The sequence below is a fragment of the Neopelma chrysocephalum genome, unplaced genomic scaffold (genome assembly GCF_003984885.1).
Source record: "Neopelma chrysocephalum unplaced genomic scaffold, ASM398488v2 Primary Assembly neopelma1_97017, whole genome shotgun sequence".
NCBI lineage: Eukaryota > Metazoa > Chordata > Aves > Passeriformes > Pipridae > Neopelma > Neopelma chrysocephalum.
In genome coordinates, this window is record NW_020925659.1 from 1,515,366 (window position 1) to 1,536,363 (window position 20,998).

Sequence of the window (20,998 nt, forward strand, 5' to 3'; positions counted from 1 at the left end):
GAGAATGCACTGTATCATACACTGGTACTTTATTTTGTGTTTAGTTTGTATACTCTTTGAGCAGATTTTTTTTTTGTGTTGGTCTGAAATAAGAACTGTAAAATCAAAACGTTAACATTGCTATCTTGGAGTTTCAACAGCTTGGGCAACAGCAGTTCCTGCTTCAGATCTAGGACTTGATTGTGGGCTGTGTTTTATTTACAGTGTTCTTAGTAGTACAGAATGTGCTGAAATAAGATGAATGGAAAACTGCCTCATGGTTTTAACATCTGTGTTGTGAAGTGAGGTTCTTTATCAGCTATTTCATCAAAATCATTTGTAGGGGTTCTTGTTCCTACCTTCTCGTCCATTTAACAACTCTTATTCTCTTTAAAGAGTCTGAAGTCATAGCTTTAGGTAATTTTGAATGTACAAAGTGATTCTGATAAAACCCAAGTGTAAGGACATAAAGAGCACAGTTGCCTGTCTCAGGCACAGTCAGGGCCATAGAAGGAACTTGCCATAAGATAAGTCTCCACAACGGGAGCTTGAGATAAGCACAGAAGGGAGGAATTTGCAATGGGAAGATGCTAGTTCCAGGCCTGGCAGAGATGAGGTCTGTTTAGTGCGTCCTGGTTAATGCATCCAGACAAAAATTCCTGCTGTGGCAAACTGTGTGAAAGGAAGCAACTGCTCGTACCTGTATCAACAGTCAAACAAATATCACCCCAAGTTATGGGAATACACCTGCATGGATACCCAAAAGTTAGATTGTATAAAGCTGGTACCCCCGTGCGATGCAGGGGCACGTACTGCCAAGAAGCCCAGGGTGAAGAAGGACCAATGGGACACTGCTGGATCCATGGGTATTGATGTACCTTCTGCTTGATCACCCTCTCTCACTCTCTTACCTTTTCTATCTCTTTCTATCCCTCTTCCTCACATTGATTGTTAAATAAAATCTGTATTGTTGACTTCAGCATATGATCTCATTTTCACCTTATTTTGGGCAAAGGCGTCTCTCACTGATTGGATCTCAACATTAAATTGTTGTCATGGGCAGGTTGCCTTCGATATGGTAGTCATCAGTGCAGTGCAAAGCTATTGCAGTGTTTTCTGGTGTGACCTGGAGCTGTTTTTTTTCTCTAGAGAAAGTCAGGCTGACCCTCAGAGGATTAAGAGGGAGAAAGACATTAACCCTCAGTGGGCTAATGACTGATTCAAAAGGAATGACCTTTTGAAGGTCATTTGAAGGAATGACCTTTTGAAGGGTGAGTCAAATGGGGTTGTCCCCTCCTGATGAAATTAAAGAGATAATGCTAATCCTTCTCCTCACAGTGTGATCTGGACTCATAACGATTGGCATGATCCACAAGCATTGGCTGATAAAATTACAGTTTTTACAAAAGAACATAAACTAAAACCTGGCACAGTTGTATGTGCTGTTTTGGTGCTGCCCTTACAGAAGCACAACAAGAATCCTGGCTGTTCGGAAATCTGGAAGTGAAATAGGATCTTTACAAGATTTGGTTAAAGAATTGAACTGCTAGCTAAATGAGGAAAATGGTGAGGCTTCAGGCAGAGGCAGTGCGTGTTGCTGAGCTTGAAAAGGGGCTGTGGGTGGAGCCATTGCTTGCTGCTGAGCATGATCGTATTGGAAAGTTTCAGGCATGGCTTTGGGATGCGTATAAGAGAGAATTTTATGGGTTAAAAGATGCCATATGCAGCTACTGAGATATCAGAGTATGGCCATAAATCAAGTGAGACTGAAATCCAACAAGTGGAATCCTGCCAATGCGTCCCATGCGTTTGGATTGCAGTTGTTTCTCATCAGGAATAAAATTTCTAATAGATGTGGCAGTGTAACATTCAGTATTAATGCAATGGGGTGCTGAGAAGCTGGGTGTGCGAACTGGATGGTGAAGAGTTAAAATCACTGGAGTAGACGGAGCAAGTATTATTTGCCAAGCTGCTAAGGTTAATTTATGACTCCTGGGTAAGAAGTAGAAGTCTGCTAACCCTAACAAATCCAGGGACTACAATGCATTTACTCCATGCATTACCTGCACTCCCTGATTTGAGGATTGCTGGTGTATCACACTGCCAGATTTTTGCTCCAGGAACAGCTGCAGTACCCAGTATTGCAAACCTAACAGCCACAAGACAAGCACTCACGTGCTTGGGCATTGATGGGGTGGTTTCTCACTCCCCTTCCTTTTCTCCTGTCTGACTGGCACACGAGCTGAGCAGACAGTTGTAGTTTAGTTTATTGCAGGAATTGAGTGCTAATGCTGCATCTTGAACCGCTGCTCAATTGGCACTTACCTGGAAGAGAGGTAATACACCTTTTAAAGATTCCCACAGGGGTGTAGGCGTTTAGCTGCTATTGCATAGGCTGAGCTTGTTGAAATTCTCCAGTCTCACTCCCTCTGGCCATGAAATAAATTGGATCAGACCCCCCTGACAGTAGGGAGGCAACAACAGCAGTGGGGCAAGTGCTTCATGAAATAGAAGTTGAGATTCCACCTCAGAAATACCAAGTCCAAGCTGTTAAACAACTTGAGCCCCTAAGGGATAACCTGTCCACACGAATCCCTCTGAGACTTGTATTGTTTTATTTTTCCAGAAATGACACTAGGAATGCTGCCAGCCCACCCTCACTGGAGATCATGAGTCACCCACTAGGGACGACTCCTCTCAGAATTGCAACACTGTGGTCCCCTCAGTCCTTCCGGAAACCAGATTAACCAGTTTGAGTGGGGGACTGGACAGTGAATTAATGTGAGAAAGCTCACAGAAAACAGCCAAGGAGATATGATAATCACTTTTCCCCTAGGCCCCTTTAAGTTTTTAGTTGGTTGTGTGGTGGGCACAGGAATAGATTTAACACTCAGTGGGTTGTTCCTTCTTTTTTAATAATTGGTCTGTAGTAGGCTGAATTTTCACTTTTTATAGGAACCTGCTAACAGATGAAATTGAGCTGTGTGGAACTGATGGAAGTTTTAATTGCCACCGTACTTGCCTGCAGTTTATTAGTTCTAGTGATTTGTTGGTGCTTTTATTGTGAGCAACTTATTGGGAGACAAAATATTAGTAGGATTATATAAGACAGACAGTTTTATGTATTGTTTGATTTTTGCTAAGCTTATTTTGTCTTTTTACTGGGAAAAAACAGTGTGGGAAAAGCTTTTACTTTTATCTTACAGATGTTTTACTTTGTCTCAATAGTTGAGAGTTGGGGAATTCAATCAAATTTAGCCTTGGAGTTGGTACAAGGATTTATGCATATTTTTAAGCATACAAATCAGGGAATATGTATTACTCTTCCCAGTTTTGCCTCAAAAGGGTTTAGATTTATGATGATTTGACTAAATTTTTAGGAGATACTGACAAGTAAACTAGATAATCTTGACAAAACAAAATAACATGTTACATGGGAAATGGTTGAGTCCCCCCCTCTAGACCAGAGGGAGGGATAGCCATGGACCTCAAATGGGACACGGATGGAATACCAGCTCTCATGTAACTCTTCCTGGAACCATTTATGGAACCAAATATGTTATCACTCATTAGACATAACATTGCAAAATGCTACTTCTGTTCCCATTGTGACAGTACCATGGTGGGTTTTTCCAGATCTCCAAGAGATTTGTATTCCCACTTGAAGATCTGATTGGGTTTCTGTTGGGTTTCCTACCACGTGTCCTAAGGGCTTTTATCTTTACCTCATTTCTTTTATTTATGCTAATCAGTATAGTAATTACAGTACATTCTGCACTGCACGTGCATCTCAGTTGTGGGTGCAGCAATTTTAAAGGAAGGTCATGACCAGTAGTAAAGCACAGTGTTTGTTTTTTGTCAGGATTAAATCACAATAGAGCTCTACTCTGTCCCCTGGAACAATAGAGTATGGGCCCAGTGGAAGGATGTGTTTGCATGAAAACCTGTTGTATGAGAACTTTTTGTGCATAGATGGCCTAGTTGAAGGAACGTACCTGCAGTAATGGGACTAGATGTGCTTTCTGAGACCTTAACTTGCAGGTCCAACAAGCGTCGAAAAAGGCTTTACAAAATCAGTTGGCATTAGATATGTTGTTATTAAAGGAACAAAGGGTATGTGGAATGTTAAATCTCACTAAAACTGTGTGTTACCATTCACAATGCAACAGCATCAATTGAAGAAGGCGAAGCCAACATGAAAGAAATCACTGCTAATCACTCCAACCCCAAGATTGGCTTCCAGGAGTTATCCCCAACTCCTGGCTGATGTCAGTACTCTGATCCTTGGGACTTGCAGGGTGGGGGCAGTGGCTAATGAGAGTTGGGTTGATGACTGTAATTGGATTTTGAGTGGTTGGGATAGCTATTGTGTGCTGTATGATTACTTGTCTTATTGCTTCTGCTGCTTCTGTCTTGTCTTCTGCTATCCACTACATGCGCATCACCCCTGTGGATAACCTGTGAACCAAGGAAAAGTCCACAGAGGACCATCTTTGAGCCACAGGGTGGTATAATAATACTTGTCTGGCAAAGATCACCCCAAGGTATGGGAGTGTGCCTCTGTGGATACCTGGCACTTGGACTGAATAAGGGCGGTGCCCCCAGAAGAATGATTTGGGGGCCCCCACCACTGAGAAGCCCAGGGTGAAGAAGGACCCGTGGGATGCCAGTGAATCCACAGGTGGTGACTGTCTTCTGCTTGATAGATCAATCTCTCTTCTCCCTTCCCCCCTTTTCTATTTCTTTCTGTCTCTCTAGCTCTGATGGTTAAATAAAATCCATATTGTTGACTTCAGCATATGGACTCGTTTGCACCTTAATTCAGGCAGATCTTATGACCAGGTGATGAAGTTCAGTTTTAAACTTCTACTTAATAATAGCAGTTTTAAAATCATCTCTTTTAATCACTTGGAAATTACATTTTGCTGCTGCATGAAGTATTGATGACACTCAGGATAATGTCAAACCTCTGAGAACATTTATGGGACTTTCTATGTTAGGTGGCAGAGACGTGCAGTTCAATTTCATAACTTTTGTGTGACAGTCTGTATGATAGCTGATAAGTACTAATACTAATAATTTTGCCCTAGAAGAGAAATCTCTTTATGAGAAGACTTTCTGTGAATTGGTCTCACAGATTTGTGAACTTCAAGAGTAGGGTTTCCTTACCATAGCTGCACATTAAGGCTTCCTGCACAGTATTTCTTGAACTACTTGGACAGATACTGGCAAGTTAATAATGGAGTTTTTTACAGGATATGTTCAGACTCTCACCTGCATGCGGTGAACTGATACTTCCAGGTCTCTGATGGATCAGGCTTCAATTTCTGCTTTTGTTTGCTTAGATTTGTTGGACAATTTGTAATAAGGCCTTTTTTTTCTGCCCTGCAAAAAGAGCAAAAACTAGACTGATACAACCTGGGCTTTTATAACCCTGAAGGTAGAAAGCAGTTCTCTTATGATATGTTCATACATACTTACTATTTTGAGTCATGTGTTCACATATGCTGAAATTGTTATCCAGATGAAAAGTTATGCAAAGAAAGCGAGGAATTTCTAAGGAATTTCCAAACAGCAGACGAAAACAGTGGTATTGGGCAAACAGATAAAGATTGTATGAAGATTGGCGTGAAGGAATAGAGAGGGGGAAGAAATAGTATGAAATGCATAGAGGTTGCACTACAGTGCTGCTACTGTGGTCAACAGTTACTGCCAATAATCTGTAGCAGTTTTAATCTAGATTGGGAGAAAAAAAATAAGGTGAATTATATGTGAGGCCCTTCTGTGCTTTCACAGTACAGATGTCCAGAGAGCTGTTTCTCAGAGAGCCATTAGACTCTGGCAGGCTAGCGGCTGACCTTCTGTTTGAATCACCTCTGGCAGTTTTTGTCTGGGGCAGTTCACTGTTTGCTCTGCTTGCACTTGTGGCCCGCTGCGTAAAGTCTTTGGCCCATGTAAGTGCAGTGCATGTCATGGGGTATCCTATGGAACTGTGTTTATGGTAAGCCACTTGTGAAGACTGTCACTTCTTGAGGCCAGAATTCCACATTCGCATTGAGTGTGGAATTTGTACCATATCCTGAAGGCTAGCATAGAATATCGAGCCAGTCGGGTGAGAATCATGTGACCTGAATTTGTAGTTGCCCAGAAAGTCTGAAATAATCCTTTGATTGCAGTAGGATTTAGATGCACTTTAGAAAGTGACAACTTGGTGTATCATTTTGAAAGAGTGGGCATTGGATTCTAGATGCCTAAACATTCCAAGAATGCTCTTTGGAGAGCCTTTGCCTCCTAAAGCTGAACTTCCATAATCAGTTCCGGTGATGTGGCACCAGTTAGATCTATGGACTCTTCTCTTAGGCTGGAATACATTTGGGAAGTCTCCCATTTTACAGTTACTTTTTCACCTATGAATTTAATTAATTTTAAGTATGTAGCACATATATATGTGAATAAGACAAATACCCTGTGTACTTCTTTGCATAGTGCTTAGAATTTTGAGATTGATCTCTCTCCCAATGATCCAAGGCTTTTCAAAGAGCATCTGCTCCTGCCACCAAATTATATCCCAGTGTGATACAGTGTGTTCTTCCTGTAATGTAGAGCAGTTGTCCTGCGTGGTAATGTTGAATGTAATTACTCTGTGTTTTGAGGTTTTGTTTGGTGTTTCTTTGTAGAAAGTGAAAGGTCCTGTTTCCTTAGTTTTTTTGTTTTTCATGCTACTGATGGACGAGTGCTCTAATGCAGACAAGACGACAATTATTTTCTGTGCTTTGAATCTCCCACAATAATGGGGGATATTAAACAATGCATTCATATTTATGTAACCATAAGGGTAATGTAGGCAAGGCTGAAAAATATTTACAAGCTTGGAAGAAGTAACATCTTTTTAACATTTGTACTGTAACAGTTTGTTGTTTTTTTTTTTAATCAGAAATAGCTGCATTCTAACATGGGTGCTGAGAGTCCTGTGCTCCCCTGATCTCTTTACTGGTGTTTTTATTGCAATTTAGAAGTGTAGTGAGGGAGTTCTGAAAACTAATCTTGCAAGGTAATACTCTGATCCTGGGAATGTGTTAATTAAAGTCCCTGAAAGATAAGCAAGTTTGTTTAAAATATTGTTTTCATAATATTGACTCTAATGAAGTTTTTACTGCTGCCTTTACAAAGTGGCTCAATTATACAGTCAGAGTTTATTTCAAATTACAGCCACTGCAAATCTTAAATGCTAAATTGGGTTAAGTGAGACAGGCTGGTTTAATGATATGGTATGAGGAAAACATAGTGGAAGTAAAGAACAAACTATAGTGTGGTCTCTTAACAGCTGCATTTGCTAATTCAAAAGGAAAAAAAAAACAAGCCTGAATAGGAGACAGTAGAAATTACACTTTCAGGGTTTGTCTCTGGCTGTTCTTTCCATTTATTTTGTGTGTGTGTAAGAACTTTGAAATTCAGTATTTGTGAGTTACCATTTACATGCGATCTTGTAAAACTGTACCTAATGCTTCAATTTAATGAAGATAAACTAAAAAAAAAATAATTCACCTTTCACTGTTTCTAATTCTAATAGACCAATGGTAAGGACATATGTTAAAAGACAGTTTAAATAACACTTGCTCAAACTGTTGCTTGAGACAGAAGACTTCTAAAATAGTAGTGTCCTTTGTAAAGCTACCTGTCTTAATTCTGAACCTTTGGGATAATTCTGCAAAATAATTCCTGTCGATAGTTGTTACTGTACTACGGTGCCTTCTGGCACCACCTGGTGGGCTCCAGCGTTTTTACTTAGCTATCTAAAACATTCCTCCTGTATGCAGCTCCCTGCTGAGAGCTTCCACTGCTCTGGCAACAGGAACGGACCTGAGAAGGTGTGAGCCTGCCACTTTTGTCGGAAACTGTATAATCTGAATACAAGCGGCGGGTGCTATTACCATCCCTCTCCTTCCAGGTTTTTACCTGGAAAGCATTTCCTCAGCAAATTGTTTCCCTCTGTGTTCACGACTGTAGAATTTAGGTGTGCTGTTAGGAGTGAGGCACTTAATTTGTGGGTTTGGCGTCAGTAGCACTAATTATCACTGCTTTTGTACTACTAACATCCCTCTTCAGTGGATAGTGCGGTCATGAAACTTTCATGAGAGTGGGGTAAACAGCGCCGTACTGTGTGTTGCAGTGAAATGCATGCAGTCTTGTGGAGGTACAGGCATGAATGATAACTAAAAGTTTAGCTAGATAATTACTTTAGGTGGTTACACTTTTTTCATGGAGTTAAAAGCTCATGTAAACCTTTTAATGTTTCCAAACAACTAAGTTTGTAGAGGTTCACAGTGAAAACTGCAGCCTGTGCATGTTGGATTTTCCTTTATTTCCCTTTATACTGCAAAAATTATTTTTTTACGTGGCTACATTTTTTCTGTCTTAATATCCTGTCTTCCTGCCTAGTCTGATAGTATGATTGTACTATTTTCATTAAAACTCGTATGGTCGACAATTTGTAGGGCTAACACTTGATATTCTCTGAAATACTCCAATAATTAGAGCACTACCAGACAAAGTAGTCATCTAAGTTCCACATGTTTTTTTTTAAAAAATATGCTGTGATGTAGAAAAGTTTGTAAAAAAGCAAGCAACACACCTGGGCTGGTGAGTAGCAGCTCACAGGTCAAAACAATATGTCTTTTAAGTGAAAGCTGCAGCTGCACTGATGGTGACCTGTGCTGTTGGGTGTTGAGGAAACTGGTGTCTGTCCTTAAACAACATAAATTTTGTTTTCAGAAAATCAGGTTTTATCCTTCTTAATAATATCTTCGGAACAGTCAATGTGCAGTTGGAATGTAAATTTAATTTGGAATGCTAGTGTTAAGCTTCAGTTTCATCTTCAGTAAGGTTTTGAATTAGTTAGTGGCTTAGTTTCTAGAAAATCAACTTGAATGGCTGAATTACATTTTGACTTCAGTAGCCTTGTGTTCATCCATAGGTTCAGAGAGCACAGTGAAGCACTTAGTATTATGTGCTAGCGTATGAATTGTGACTTTTAAAGGGTTAGGAATAAATTTTCCAGTTTAGAGGTATGATGTCAAACTTGTGGCATAGTAATGATTGGGGACATTCCATTAAAAAAAAAAGCTTAACTGGTAGAAGACCTTATCTTTTGAGGTGTTACAGTTATCTTTCTAAACATAGCTACCTAATCAGTGCAGTCAAAAATACTTTATATTTTTGCCATGAATTGGAAATAATGTGAGGGGGAATTATATAATACAGGTGTTAAAAATATTTACAGCTTCCTTGAATGATAGAGTAAAAGGGTATGTTATTTCCTAAATCTGAAGAATTTTCACATTTTGTGTATTTGTAGAGGTGGTGATGATTTGGTTTATGTTTGAGGGGGTGCTTTTTGGTTTTGTGGGGTGTTTTTAGAGCAGAATATATAATACAATATATAATACAAGATTGTAGTTGTTTCTCAACTACCAGCTCTTCTGGAGGAAAAAAGTAGATCTCTTTCATGTTTGTTTAGCTGTCAGACTGAATATGGTGTATCATGGCAGTGCTCTGAATTCAGAGTTTGGCTTTTCATAATCCTCGATGTTTCTGTACTGAAATGTTTTAATCCATAGGAAAATATTTTTGAGTTTAGTAGCAAAACCAATCCCTATACTGTTTCCAGGAAAGTAGTTAAGCAAGCTAATTGCTTCCTATTACATCTTCAAGTGCTTCTAAGAAGTTGAGTATTATTGCCCTGGTGTCCTTTAGCATCGTTGTGTACACACTGGTAGATTTCAGGAAGAGATGAAATCTGGAAAGAGTAGCAAGTTCCTGTAAGTAAATTTTTAATTTCACTGGTTCTTATGAATTGCTACTGTAATATCTTTAGTTAGCTCTTCCTGAAAACTACAGATTACTGAGTGTTTGTCTCCCTATTGCTCTTTTTTCCTAGAGGTATTCCTCTGTGTTGCTTTATTATTCCTAGAAGTTAACGGGTGCAATTCTTGAAGGAATTGTCAAGTGTTAGATGTAAATGCATTTTTCTGCTTAACAGCTTTACCATACCTCAAGGCATGTCCCTGCTATGTTTCCTTATGCAGTAAGGCACAAGCTTAAGGTACATTTTTTCCCCTCAGTTGGATCACTAGTTAGGGGAATTCTTCTGGTTTTAACCCTTCTATGAAAATTGACAAGGGCTTCCAAAACTGAAATAGAAGATGGAAGACTGGTGCTGATTCACAGATAAGAGAGAACATGATTGCAGCAGTGACATCTCTTAAGGAAATGATCTGATCTGATCTCACTTGCCTTAGTTGTGGGCAACACTGAATAGTGAATTATTCTGCATACATTTCCAGAAAAGTTACTCTTAAATAAGTTGAACTGTAATTATTCAAAAAAATTTTTTTTTCAGGTGCTGACAAATTTCTGGAAATAAATCCTGGAAGGGACTTTTAAAAAGTTGTCCTCACCTCCCTCATCTAGAGGAATGTGATGACTAAATAAACGCTTCAGAAATTTGATGAGTTTAGTTGTAGAGAGTTGCCAAAAACTTCGTCAGATCTATGAACAATCAACTTACTTGACAAATTGGTGGCTTGAGCAGCCATTGCAGTGGAACATCCCACTGAGTGAGAAAACAAGCATTAAAGTGAGACTTGGTTAAAAGAATATTTTTTTTTTCAAATCAAGCTTCTAAAATACTTCACCTGTTTTGTTTTTCAGAGTACTGTAATTGAAAGTGCATCTTCTACATTTGAGGAATTATAAGTTCGTGATTGAATGGTGGATTAATAAGTAGTCTAATTCTAAGAGTAAGAAGATATCCTGGGAGTTGGGAAGAACTGGATTTTCACCCTAGTCCAGCAGCTTTGCTGCTCACTTAAACACAGATGAATGAAGACCCCATTTGGAAAATCACCAGGTCAGCGGTCCAGAGCTGATGCAGGTGAGGTATTTTTTCTGGGTGGTTTTTATTGGTTTTAACGGATAACAGTGATCTTACTTTATTGACTTTTAAAATATGTTAATGATTTTATGCAGATGTTATTATTCTTGTTTTGGTTCTAGAAGCTGATAAATTGAAAAGACATACAAAAATTTAATTTAACAGTACAGACACGACCTTCATTTTGTGTTGCATCAAAAACTACTGATCAGTGACCTGTAGGGTCATGTCAGTCCCCTGTAGGGAAACATGATGCAGCATATTTGTTGTCACCAACCATTGTAAATGGTTCCTTTTGTAAAATGGAGCTTTTATAAAATTCTCAAGAAACCAACCAGCTGCCATATCTAATTGAGAAAGGTCAGTTAACTTTTAAAATACCCAAGCCATAGTCCGTTCTGGTACTTTCAAATACTCATCTGATCCATTGAGAATTGGAGCAACTGATACTGGAGGATTTCTCTGTAACCCTTTGGGAACTTTCAAACCTGTATTTTTACCTGTGACTGGCTTACAATTTGCTGTTACTCATTTGAAACATTTACTGGTTCCAGAGGTAGCTACAGTAGCTTCAAAGGAGAGACCCAAGACAAAGTCTTGAACACTTGTTTTCAGTGAGTTTTCATTCCTTCAACTGCTGAGTCCTTTTGACACTGTCAGAATGCCTGTGGGAGTAGAATTGTATCTCTAAGAGAACAGAAGGGAGAACAGGCTTGGGACCTGGTCCTTAAGCTCAGTCTTGTTGACTTCTGAGCATTAATGTGGCACTGAGCCCAAGTTCAAAGAACTGGCATTAGGTTTTTCAGGAAAATGTTAGAAGAATTTTCTCTGACCTCTGCAGTGTGACATATAATGAACAACAAAAACTACAACACATGAAACTTGTGTAGAGGGTGATTATATGGCTGGATTTCTTGTTTCCTAAAAACCAAAACATTAAGCTAGCACATTTTACTTAAATTTGTTAAGAAAAAGAATTGCTTCCTATTTGGTTTTATTTGCTCTTTAAACAAAATAAATTAAAAACAATTGATGTACGTATTTTAGGAGTCACTTTTTCAATTATTTGTTCATTATAGTTTGTCCCGTAACTGGCACCATACCAAATTGCCATTGAAACTGACAAACAGATTTCTTGAGATGTCATTTTTGCTTTTTAATATGCCTCTGCAGAAGTTAAAATTTATCTTTTATTTTTTTACTCTTAAATGGGAAGTCCTTAACTTACATTGATTTGATTAGCATAGTATCACTGTCATTTAAATACAGCCCATAAATCATACACATTTGGTCCATCTCTGCTCCTGGCATAGTTGTGGCCTAGGCTTGGGAATTTGTGACTTTTGGTCACTGGCTGTTATGTTCTCAAGGAAGACAGCTGGTGACCTCCTTGCTGTTCGGGTTAGGGTTGATCATATTCAGTCTGCTGAGGCCAGATAGGTTGTACTGGTACTCTGGAGCTCTGCCTGGGGATGGGCAAGGGCTCATCAAGAGAGTTGGGGTTCAAGGGAGGGAGGGACAGGTGACACATCAGTGGATACCTGCTGCAGGCCTCCCATCCAGGAGGATGGAGCAGATGGGAAGCTCTGCAGACAGGTAGAGGCTGCCTCATGTGCACAACCCGTGGCCCTCATGGGGTACTTTAGTCACCCTGGTGTCTGTTGGAGGGACAGCACAGCATGGCATAAGCAATCCAGAAGATTCTTGGAATGCACTGATGACCATCTGATCCTCCAGCTGATAGAGGAGCCAATGAGGACAGGTGCTGTGCAGGACCTGATTCTCACCAACAAGGAGGAGCTGGGGGGGAATGTGAAGCTCATGGGCAGCTTGGGCTTCAGTGATCATGAAAGGGTGCTTTCAGCAGGGGAAGGTGCACAGGAAGCTCACTGCTCGGGGTTCAGGGTATCAGACTTCAGTCTCTTCAGGAGTCCGCTTGGCAGAGTTATCATGGGCTAAAACCCTGGAGGGAGGAGGGGCACAAGAAAGGTGGTTAATTTTCAGGGACCAGCTCCTCCCAAGCTCAGGAGCAATGCATCCTGACAGGGACGTCAGGGAAAAACACCAGGAGGCCTGTGTAGGTGAACAAGGAGACTCGGGAAAATGTGGGCTCTCTCTGGAGGGAAACAGGATACCTGGTTACCTGTGATAGACGTATTTGGTGACTTTATCTCAAGTCTTCACCAGCAAGTGCTCCAGCCATGTTTTCCAAGTCACAGAAGGCAAAGGCAGGGACTGTAAGAGAAGAGCACGTTCAAGACCGTCTAAGAAAACTGAAGGTGCGCAAGTCCATGGGACCTGGTGGAACTAGCAGAGAAAGTGACACTATCCATCAGATTTGAGAAGGCATGGCAGTCCAGTGAGATTCTCACTGGTTGGGAAAAGGGGAAACATAACCCCCATTTTTACAAAGGGAAAAAAAGAAGATGCAGGGAATTACAGGCCAGTCAGTCTTGTCTCTGTGCCTGGCAAGATCATGGACTTAGACATTCCTGAAAACTGTGCTAAGGCACGTGGTAAATAAGGAGATGCTTGGTGACAGCCAACATGGCTTCATGAAAGGCAAACTCTGCCTGATGTAAAAATATTAAAATATTTCCTTGAAATAGTGGATGGTCACACTCAGAGTTGCAGTCAGCTGGCTCCGTTTCCAAGTGGAGACCAGTGATGGGTGGCATTTCTCAGTGATCCCATTACGACCAGTGCTGTTTAACATCTTAGTCAGTAACAGGGACAGTTGGATGGGGTGCACTCTGAACAAGTTTGACAACAAGACCAAGGTGTGTGGTGCAGTCGACACGCTGGGAGGATGGAAGGAAGGAGTGACATCCAGAGGGGCCTTGACAGGTGGGCCTGTGCAAACCTAGTGATGTTCAACAAGGCCAAGTGCAAAGCCCTGTACCTGGGTCAGGGCAGTCCCACGCTCAAATGCGGGCTGGACAGAGAATGGAACACTTAAGGGTGTTGGTGAATGAGAAGCTCGACATGACCTGGTGATGTACACTTGCTGCCCAGGAGGCCAGCCACGTTTTGGGCTGCATCAAAAGCAGCATGACCAGCAGTGTGAGGGGGGTGGTATTGCCTCTCCAGTCCGTTCCAGTGAGACTCCACGTGGAGTACTGCATCCAACTCTGGGGCCCCCAGCGTAAGGCTCTCTTCTGGAACCATTCCAGCAAGTCTGTCCCTGGTCTGTGCCTGTTCTGTGCTGAGCACCCCAGAGCTGGATGCGGTGTTCCAGGTGGGGTCTAACCAGAGCAAAGCAGAGGGGCAGAATCCCCTCCCTTGCCCTGCTGGTCATGCTGCTTTGGATGCAGCCCAGGACACAACTGGCTTTCTGGGCTGTGAGTGCACATTGCTGGGTCATGTCCAGCCTCTCACCCACCAGCATCCCCGAGTCCTTCTGGTCAGGGCTTTTCTCAATCCCTTTATCCCCCAGCCTGTATTGATACCAGGGTTACCCCTATGCAGATACAGCACCTTGCATTTGCCTTTGTTGAACCTCATGAGGTTTCCGTGAGCCCACTGCTCAAGGTTGTCCAGGTCCCTCTGGATGGCATCCCGTCCTTCAGGTGTGTCAGCTGCACCACTCAGCTTGGTGTCATCTGCATATAAGTGACTGAGGCATAAATCTTTTGTCTTGTCAGATGCATCAAAGTTTGAGTCTTCCCTGCTTACTACAAAGAAGACTAACACTGATCCATTTCCTTTGGTTTTCCTTCACTATTAATTTTTTTTCTGGTTTTATGTTCAGGGTAATTTCATTGTAGAGACCATTTTAATTGCTGTCTAAAATAAGAAATTTCATGCAGTGTCCTGTGTAGTTCTAGCAGTGTTCATGCAGGCATCTTCCTCCTCCCTTCTCGAAGGTCAGGTACAGCTCCAAACTGCAGATGTCATTGAGCTTTGGCCCAACAAGTAGCTCATAGATTTCTTGCAGCTTTCTAGTAATAATAGAAAAACTAATGTTGAAGGAATTCTTCTGGACCAAGAAAGATTCAGCAGGCAGATAATTCTGCTTTTGATCTTCTTATTAGAATATGCTAAACATAAGGATTCTGTGCTGTTCCATCCCCCTATCTAGAGCTGCTGTAGAGGACAGAAGCTCTTGTTCCAAGTATCTAGCCAAGCAATTCAGTGGTATAACCTGAGATGTCTTTAAAAGGAGTTTACACATCTCCTTGAGACTTTACTGAATTCAGACAGTGCAGAATAGTAGGGTGAATTGTGGCAAATAGGCATTTGGTTGGTACGAGGGTGAGTTTCACATTACATCTTCAAATATTTGCTATTGATATTTATATTAAACATCATAATGCCACAGCTTCATGTATTAAACTGGAAGCTATCTTAAGGTAGCCTGACTTGAGATGATGAGCAGTGCTTAGTTGTCTTTGTTGGCTTTGATTTAGCGCTCACTACATCAATGAAAAAGTTGAATTGTACCAAAAATATGAGGTTCCCAAGGGAAGAAGTTAGCAAACAAGGCAAATTCCCATTCCCAGAGGTCTGCACAGCTTTTGCTGTGCATTTATTGCAGATGCTGTAGTAAATCTTCTTTCTGTGTGGGTCTAGTGTTTTTGTTCTTCACTTTGGAAGACAAATGCTTTTTACCTCCCTGCTTATGCACAGGTGTCAAGAGTCATTGAGCAGAGGACAGAAAGCAAGTTCTTGTGCTGAACCATTCTGTTATTTTGTTGTAATTTTTTTAATTACTTGAGCTAGTTTAGCCAATATCTTACTTTTCTCTCATTAGCCAGTAATGAAAAACATAAATGTGCTCACATTCTAGTGATGCAGTCTCTCTGTTTCATAAGAACAGTTCTCTTTTTCTAACAATTTTTTTAAATAAAACATCACCATATTTTTATGAAAACATGTTTTATTATATTGTGTGTTAGTAGAACGCAGCCACTTCATATACAGAAGAGGGAGAAAGCTTTTTCTAGTGGTTGTAGTAAAGTCCAAAAGTCTTGTGGGTTTCTAATCAAACTTTCTGTGATACTGTTTTTTGTTTTCCAGCTAAGTTCTTACAAACACGCAGTTTAATTATTTGGTCTTGTAACAGTCAAAAGTTGCAAGTAGAACCCTTACTGCAATAATTGGCAGCTGTAGTGGGTTTCTGTGGCTGGGTTTTGGTAGCAGGGGGCTACAGGGGTGGTTTCTGTTAGAAGCTACCAGAAGCTTCCCCTGTCCCATGGAGCCAATGCCAGCCAGCTCCAGGACGGAATTCCTGCCGCTGGCCAAGGCTGAGCCAGTCAGGAGCAATAGTAATGCCTCAGGGATAACATATTTAACATAGAAGATCATGGCACAGAAAGAATTCCAGCCAGAGAACAGCAGAGTGAGAACATGGGAACAACAGTGTAGACACCAAGGTCAGTGCAGAAGGAGGGGCAGGGGCTGCTCCAGGAGCCAGAGCTGAGGTTCCACAGCAGCCCGTGGGGCAGGGCAGGGTGGGGCAGCTCAGGTTCCCCTGCTGTGCCCCTGCAGCCCATGGAGGAGCCCATGTTGGAGCAGGTGGATGCAGGAAGGAGGCTGTGACCCATAGGAGGCCCAGGATGGAGCAGGGTCCTGCAGGAGACCTGCAGCCTGTGGAGAGGGAAGCCCACTCTGGAGCAGGATTTCCCTGGGTAGGACTTGTGGCCCCTGTGGGGGACCCATGCCAGTACAGCTCATCCATGAAGGACTGACCCCATGGAGGAGTGACCCACGGGACAGCAGGTTGGGAAGAGCTGCTGCCCGAGGGATGAACTCGTGCCGGAGAGATCCATCAAGGACCCCACGGGAGCAGGGGAAAGACTCCAACTCCTCTCCCTGAGCAGCAGCAGAAACAACAACTGACCATAACCCCCATTCCCCATCCTCCTGCACCGCTGGGAGAGAGGAGGGAGAACGTGGAAGGAAGGAGGGGTGGGGTTTTTAAGACTGTTTTATTTCTCACTCTTTGACTCTTATCCTGTTGGTAATAAATTTAAGTACTATCCCCACTTTGAGTCTGTTTTGCCCATGAAGGTGATCAGTCACTGACCTCTCCCAGCTCTTATCTCTGCACATGAATCCTTAGCTGTTTTTTTCTCTCTCCTCTGCCCAGTTGCAGAGGGAGAGAGTGGTTTTAGTGGGTACCTGGCATCCTGCCAGGGTAAACCCACTACAGCAGATAAGGCTTAACTTTTAAAATCCAAGCATTTCAGATGTCATTACTGCTGGAAATGCAGGTTCCTGAGGATCTGATACAAGCATAGTAAACAATATGCAGTATTATTTTAATTCTGCTGTTTCTGTAACTCTGTATATATATTCCTCTTAAATTTTACATATAAAAATGAAAATATTGAAATATTTATGAAGACTTTGAAGGTTAATGGTACTTTCAGTGCTTGACTCTCTTGTGTGATGTTATTAATATCATGAAAGTTTTCAATACTTGTATAATTCCAAAGCTATTTAACATAGTGTTAAATTTAGAAGAATTGGTTTGTTCAGGTGTATACTGAAATTAAAATATTTCTCTGTAAGTGTTAATTTAAGCATCTCTAGTTGAAATTTTGGGCACATTTCTGCATAAACATGAGGCATTAGCGTTACACTCAGTCTGACACTGTGATCAGGTTCTCTTAGATATGGTAGACCAGCAGAAAATCCAGAACAGCCCAAAACAGCCCAATCCAACTCTATCCCAGTCAAAACCAGCACAGTGAGTAATACCAGGAGAATGAGGATCAAGCCAGATATCTTCTGGATACTTATCACCCTTGACATACATCACAGCCATCACTTTAACAGGGGCTATTTCAGTCGACCCTAGTAAATGATCCCTATACGTGTGGTCATTGGCCATGATCTTGGACTGCAGTTTTTATTCTGAGAATTTGCTTGGATTTTTTTTTTTAGCTGTACAAGTCACCTTTTATATATAATGTTATCTTTGGAAACTGTTCTTCTGTCATCTTGTTCTTGCATATTTCCGCTGCTGAATTCTTCATGGCTGCTCATAAGTAGCTTTCTAACAACTAGCATAAGCCTGCTTTCCTGCTTTCCCCTTCCCTTGCTTCAGCTTAGTAGAAGCTTTCCATTTTTCATATGCATCCCAAAGTATGATGGGAAGAGTGCAGTGTTCTTCTATTTTCTATCTGATTTGTTCATTGGGTTTTTTTTTTAATCTTCTGTTAGGCACAGGTACTGCTGGTCTGGCTAACTTGGGAAGATGCATATTTGCATCTTTTTTTTTAACTAACTCAAGGATGAAAACTTAAAACAGCCAGTTCATTCACTTACCTGCTGTTGCTGATTGATGATTTCAACTGTTATAATTATTGTCCCTGTTGAGTTTAGTTCAACTTCCATTTTAATGCTGTCAGTCACTCCTTATGTTCATCCCTGAGCTTCTGTGTTGGGTTTATATGACAAGGTACCAGGAGGGTACAAGAGTGTGGCTTCTGTGAGAAGCAGGTAGAAGCTTCCCTTGCATCCAGCAGAGCCAATGCCAGCTGGCTCCAAGAAGGACCTGCCGCTGGCCAGAGCTGAGCCCATCAGTGATAGTAGCACCTCTGGGATGATATATTTAAGAAGAAGGAAAAGATTCTACACAGCAGCAATTGCAGCCAGAGGAGGGGAATGAGACTGTGTGAGAGCAACAGCCCTGCAGGCACCAAGGTCAGTGCAGAACAGAGGGACGAGGTGCTCCAGGCACTGGAGCAGAGGCTCCCCTGCAGCCCATGGTGAAGCTGATGGAGCCACACTGGAGCAAGAGGATGCAACTGAAGAATTCTGTGACCCTGCAGGAAATCTGCACTGGGACAGGCTCCTGACCTGTGGCCCCATGAGAGGGGAGACCACACTGGAGCAGATTTGCCAACAGAACTTTGTGACCCTGCAGGGGACCCATGCCAGAGCAGCCTGTTCCTGGAGGATGGCACCCTGTGGAAAGGATCCATGCTGAAGCTGTTCATAAAGAACTGTGGCCCGTGGGAAGGATTCACATTGGGAAGTTTGGAGGACTGTCTCCTGTAGGAGGTGGCCCACACTGAAGGAAGGGAAGAGTATGCAGAGTCCTTCCCCTGAGGAGAAAGGAGCAGCACAGACATGATTAACTGACTGCAACCCTCATTACCTGTCCCCTTGTGCTACTTGGGGTCAAGGAGGTAGAAAAAAAGTGACAGTGAAGTTAGGGCCAGGAAGAACGGAGGGGTGGGGGGACAGCTTTTGAGATCTGGCTTAATTTCTCATTACCCTACTCTGACTGGATTGGTAATAAATTAACCTAATATTCCTCGAGTCAAGCCTGTTTTGCCTGTGATGGTAACTGGTGAGTGATTCCTCCCTGCCCCTCTCTTGACCAGGAACCTTTAGTTGTATTTTCTCTCCCCTGTCCAGCTCAGGAGAGGAGGGATAGTGCAGCTTTGGTGGGCACCTGCCATCCAGCCAGGGTCAACCCACCACAGCTTCATGAACATGTTGCCTGTGTCTGTCTCTGCAGAGCCTTCTCCCATGGTAGCAGGTCACTGATCCATCATAACATGAAGTGTTCGTATTCTTTACATTTTGACATTCAAAACAAAGACTTTTATGCAAGTTTTTAAATTATTTTTCAGTAATTCCACCATCTTTTATATGTAGGTCATGCAGGAGTGTCTGCCAGCATGATGAAGAAGAGGACTTCCCACAAGTAAGTTGTTAATATTTTTGCTGAAGTATAGCTCTCAGTAACTGCAAGTACTGTTCTAGAAATATATCTGTATTGTTCCACTCACTTTGTTCTTGAAAATCACGTGGAATAATATTCAGTCTATATATGTGTGTAGAGTCAGACTTTTAATTCTTTCAGGAGGGTGGTAGGAAAGAAAGCCCCACAGATAAAGACTTAAAACATTGTTTTGACTGTTAATGTGGTATTTGTCTTTAATACAATTTTGCAATTCTTTCTGGAATCCATAGAGAAGGATTATGCAAGCCCAAAATCATCCACGTGTACTGTAGGATGTCTTTTCTCTGGCACAGAGTTCATGCATTGTCACCAGGTCAATAGAAACTGCAAATCATGCTTACTGATAACCCAGTCTGGATGTAATCTCAGATAAATCTAATCATGTATGCACTGTAACTGTAGTTTTGGAAAAGATTTTTCTTTTTTTTAAATAAAGAGTATACTGAAATACTTCTGTAAGGAGGCTGCTATCTTTGTGGGAAGGAAGGATACCTGCTTGTGCTACACTTTCATGGCATGTATTTTTCCATCTACAACATTTTTAAATAGTAGCAGCTGAACATTGGTGAGTAGCTGTGTGAAAATAGAGGTAATCTTCTGGGTATAATTGGTCTTAGATGTCATATCTAGCTGTATATCTGGTGGAAGAAATCTAAGCTGGGTAAGTGTGAAACTTTCTAAAATGTTACTACCTGCATTTTAAGTGTAAAGTCATATAGTGGTATATCAATCAAAAGCAATTTGTTCAGCAGGTGTATTTTCTATGATTAACGTAGTTAATCACTGCTAAAACAGTGTTAACTGTTTCCCAGAAGCACCACCTGATGTAAAACTACTCTAATCCCTTCCACCAGCTCATCATTATCCATTCTTGTCTATCTTCATAGAAGGCAAAGAGAAACATTTATTTGTCTAGGGACAGGTAGAGTTGGTTAAAATTTAATTTCTCTTGTTCTCTTTCAACCGCTCAGAGAAAGGAGTGTATGATGGGAAGACTATCAGAGGTGGGTTGCCTTTTGTACTTGAGGGTGGCTAGATTTGTCTTTACTGTTGTGTTAATATACACTTATTTAATAAATAGGCCGTAAATTTCTTAGCATAAAGGCTTTTGTGGGACATGAGAAGTTTTGATCCTAAGTGTTATAATTTTGAGGCATTTAACTTGAGCATCCAGCTAAGTTTTATGTTAATTTAGCCTAGTTCAATTGTTTATTATTTAGTAAAGGTTTTTTGTATGAAGCCAAGATGATTTATTGTGTGCTTCTCTCTGACTTGTCTGAGAATGAGGCAGAGTAGTAGAGAATTGTTTATATTTATAGTTTAACACAAATCAGTAGGTTATGAATGATGATGTAATACTATATGATGATACTACTCTGAGC

General features: G+C 41.4%; 1 protein-coding gene across 6 annotated transcripts in view; it reads left to right on the forward strand.

The window, feature by feature from the left end:
- Positions 1-20,998, forward strand: part of SPIN1 (spindlin 1) — a 54,326-nt gene that overhangs the window by 22,580 nt on the left and 10,748 nt on the right. For 4 of the 6 annotated variants that reach the window (XM_027671039.1, XM_027671035.1, XM_027671036.1 and 1 more), the window contains exons 2-3: positions 10,690-10,912; positions 19,529-19,577. In XM_027671039.1, coding sequence (XP_027526840.1) covers positions 10,861-10,912; positions 19,529-19,577 — 101 coding nt within the window. In that variant the 5' untranslated portion in view covers positions 10,690-10,860. Of the gene's footprint in view, positions 1-1,133; positions 1,251-4,469; positions 4,661-10,689; positions 10,913-19,528; positions 19,578-20,998 lie in introns of those variants that run through there. The other 2 variants (XM_027671034.1, XM_027671038.1) reach the window with 2 other exon arrangements.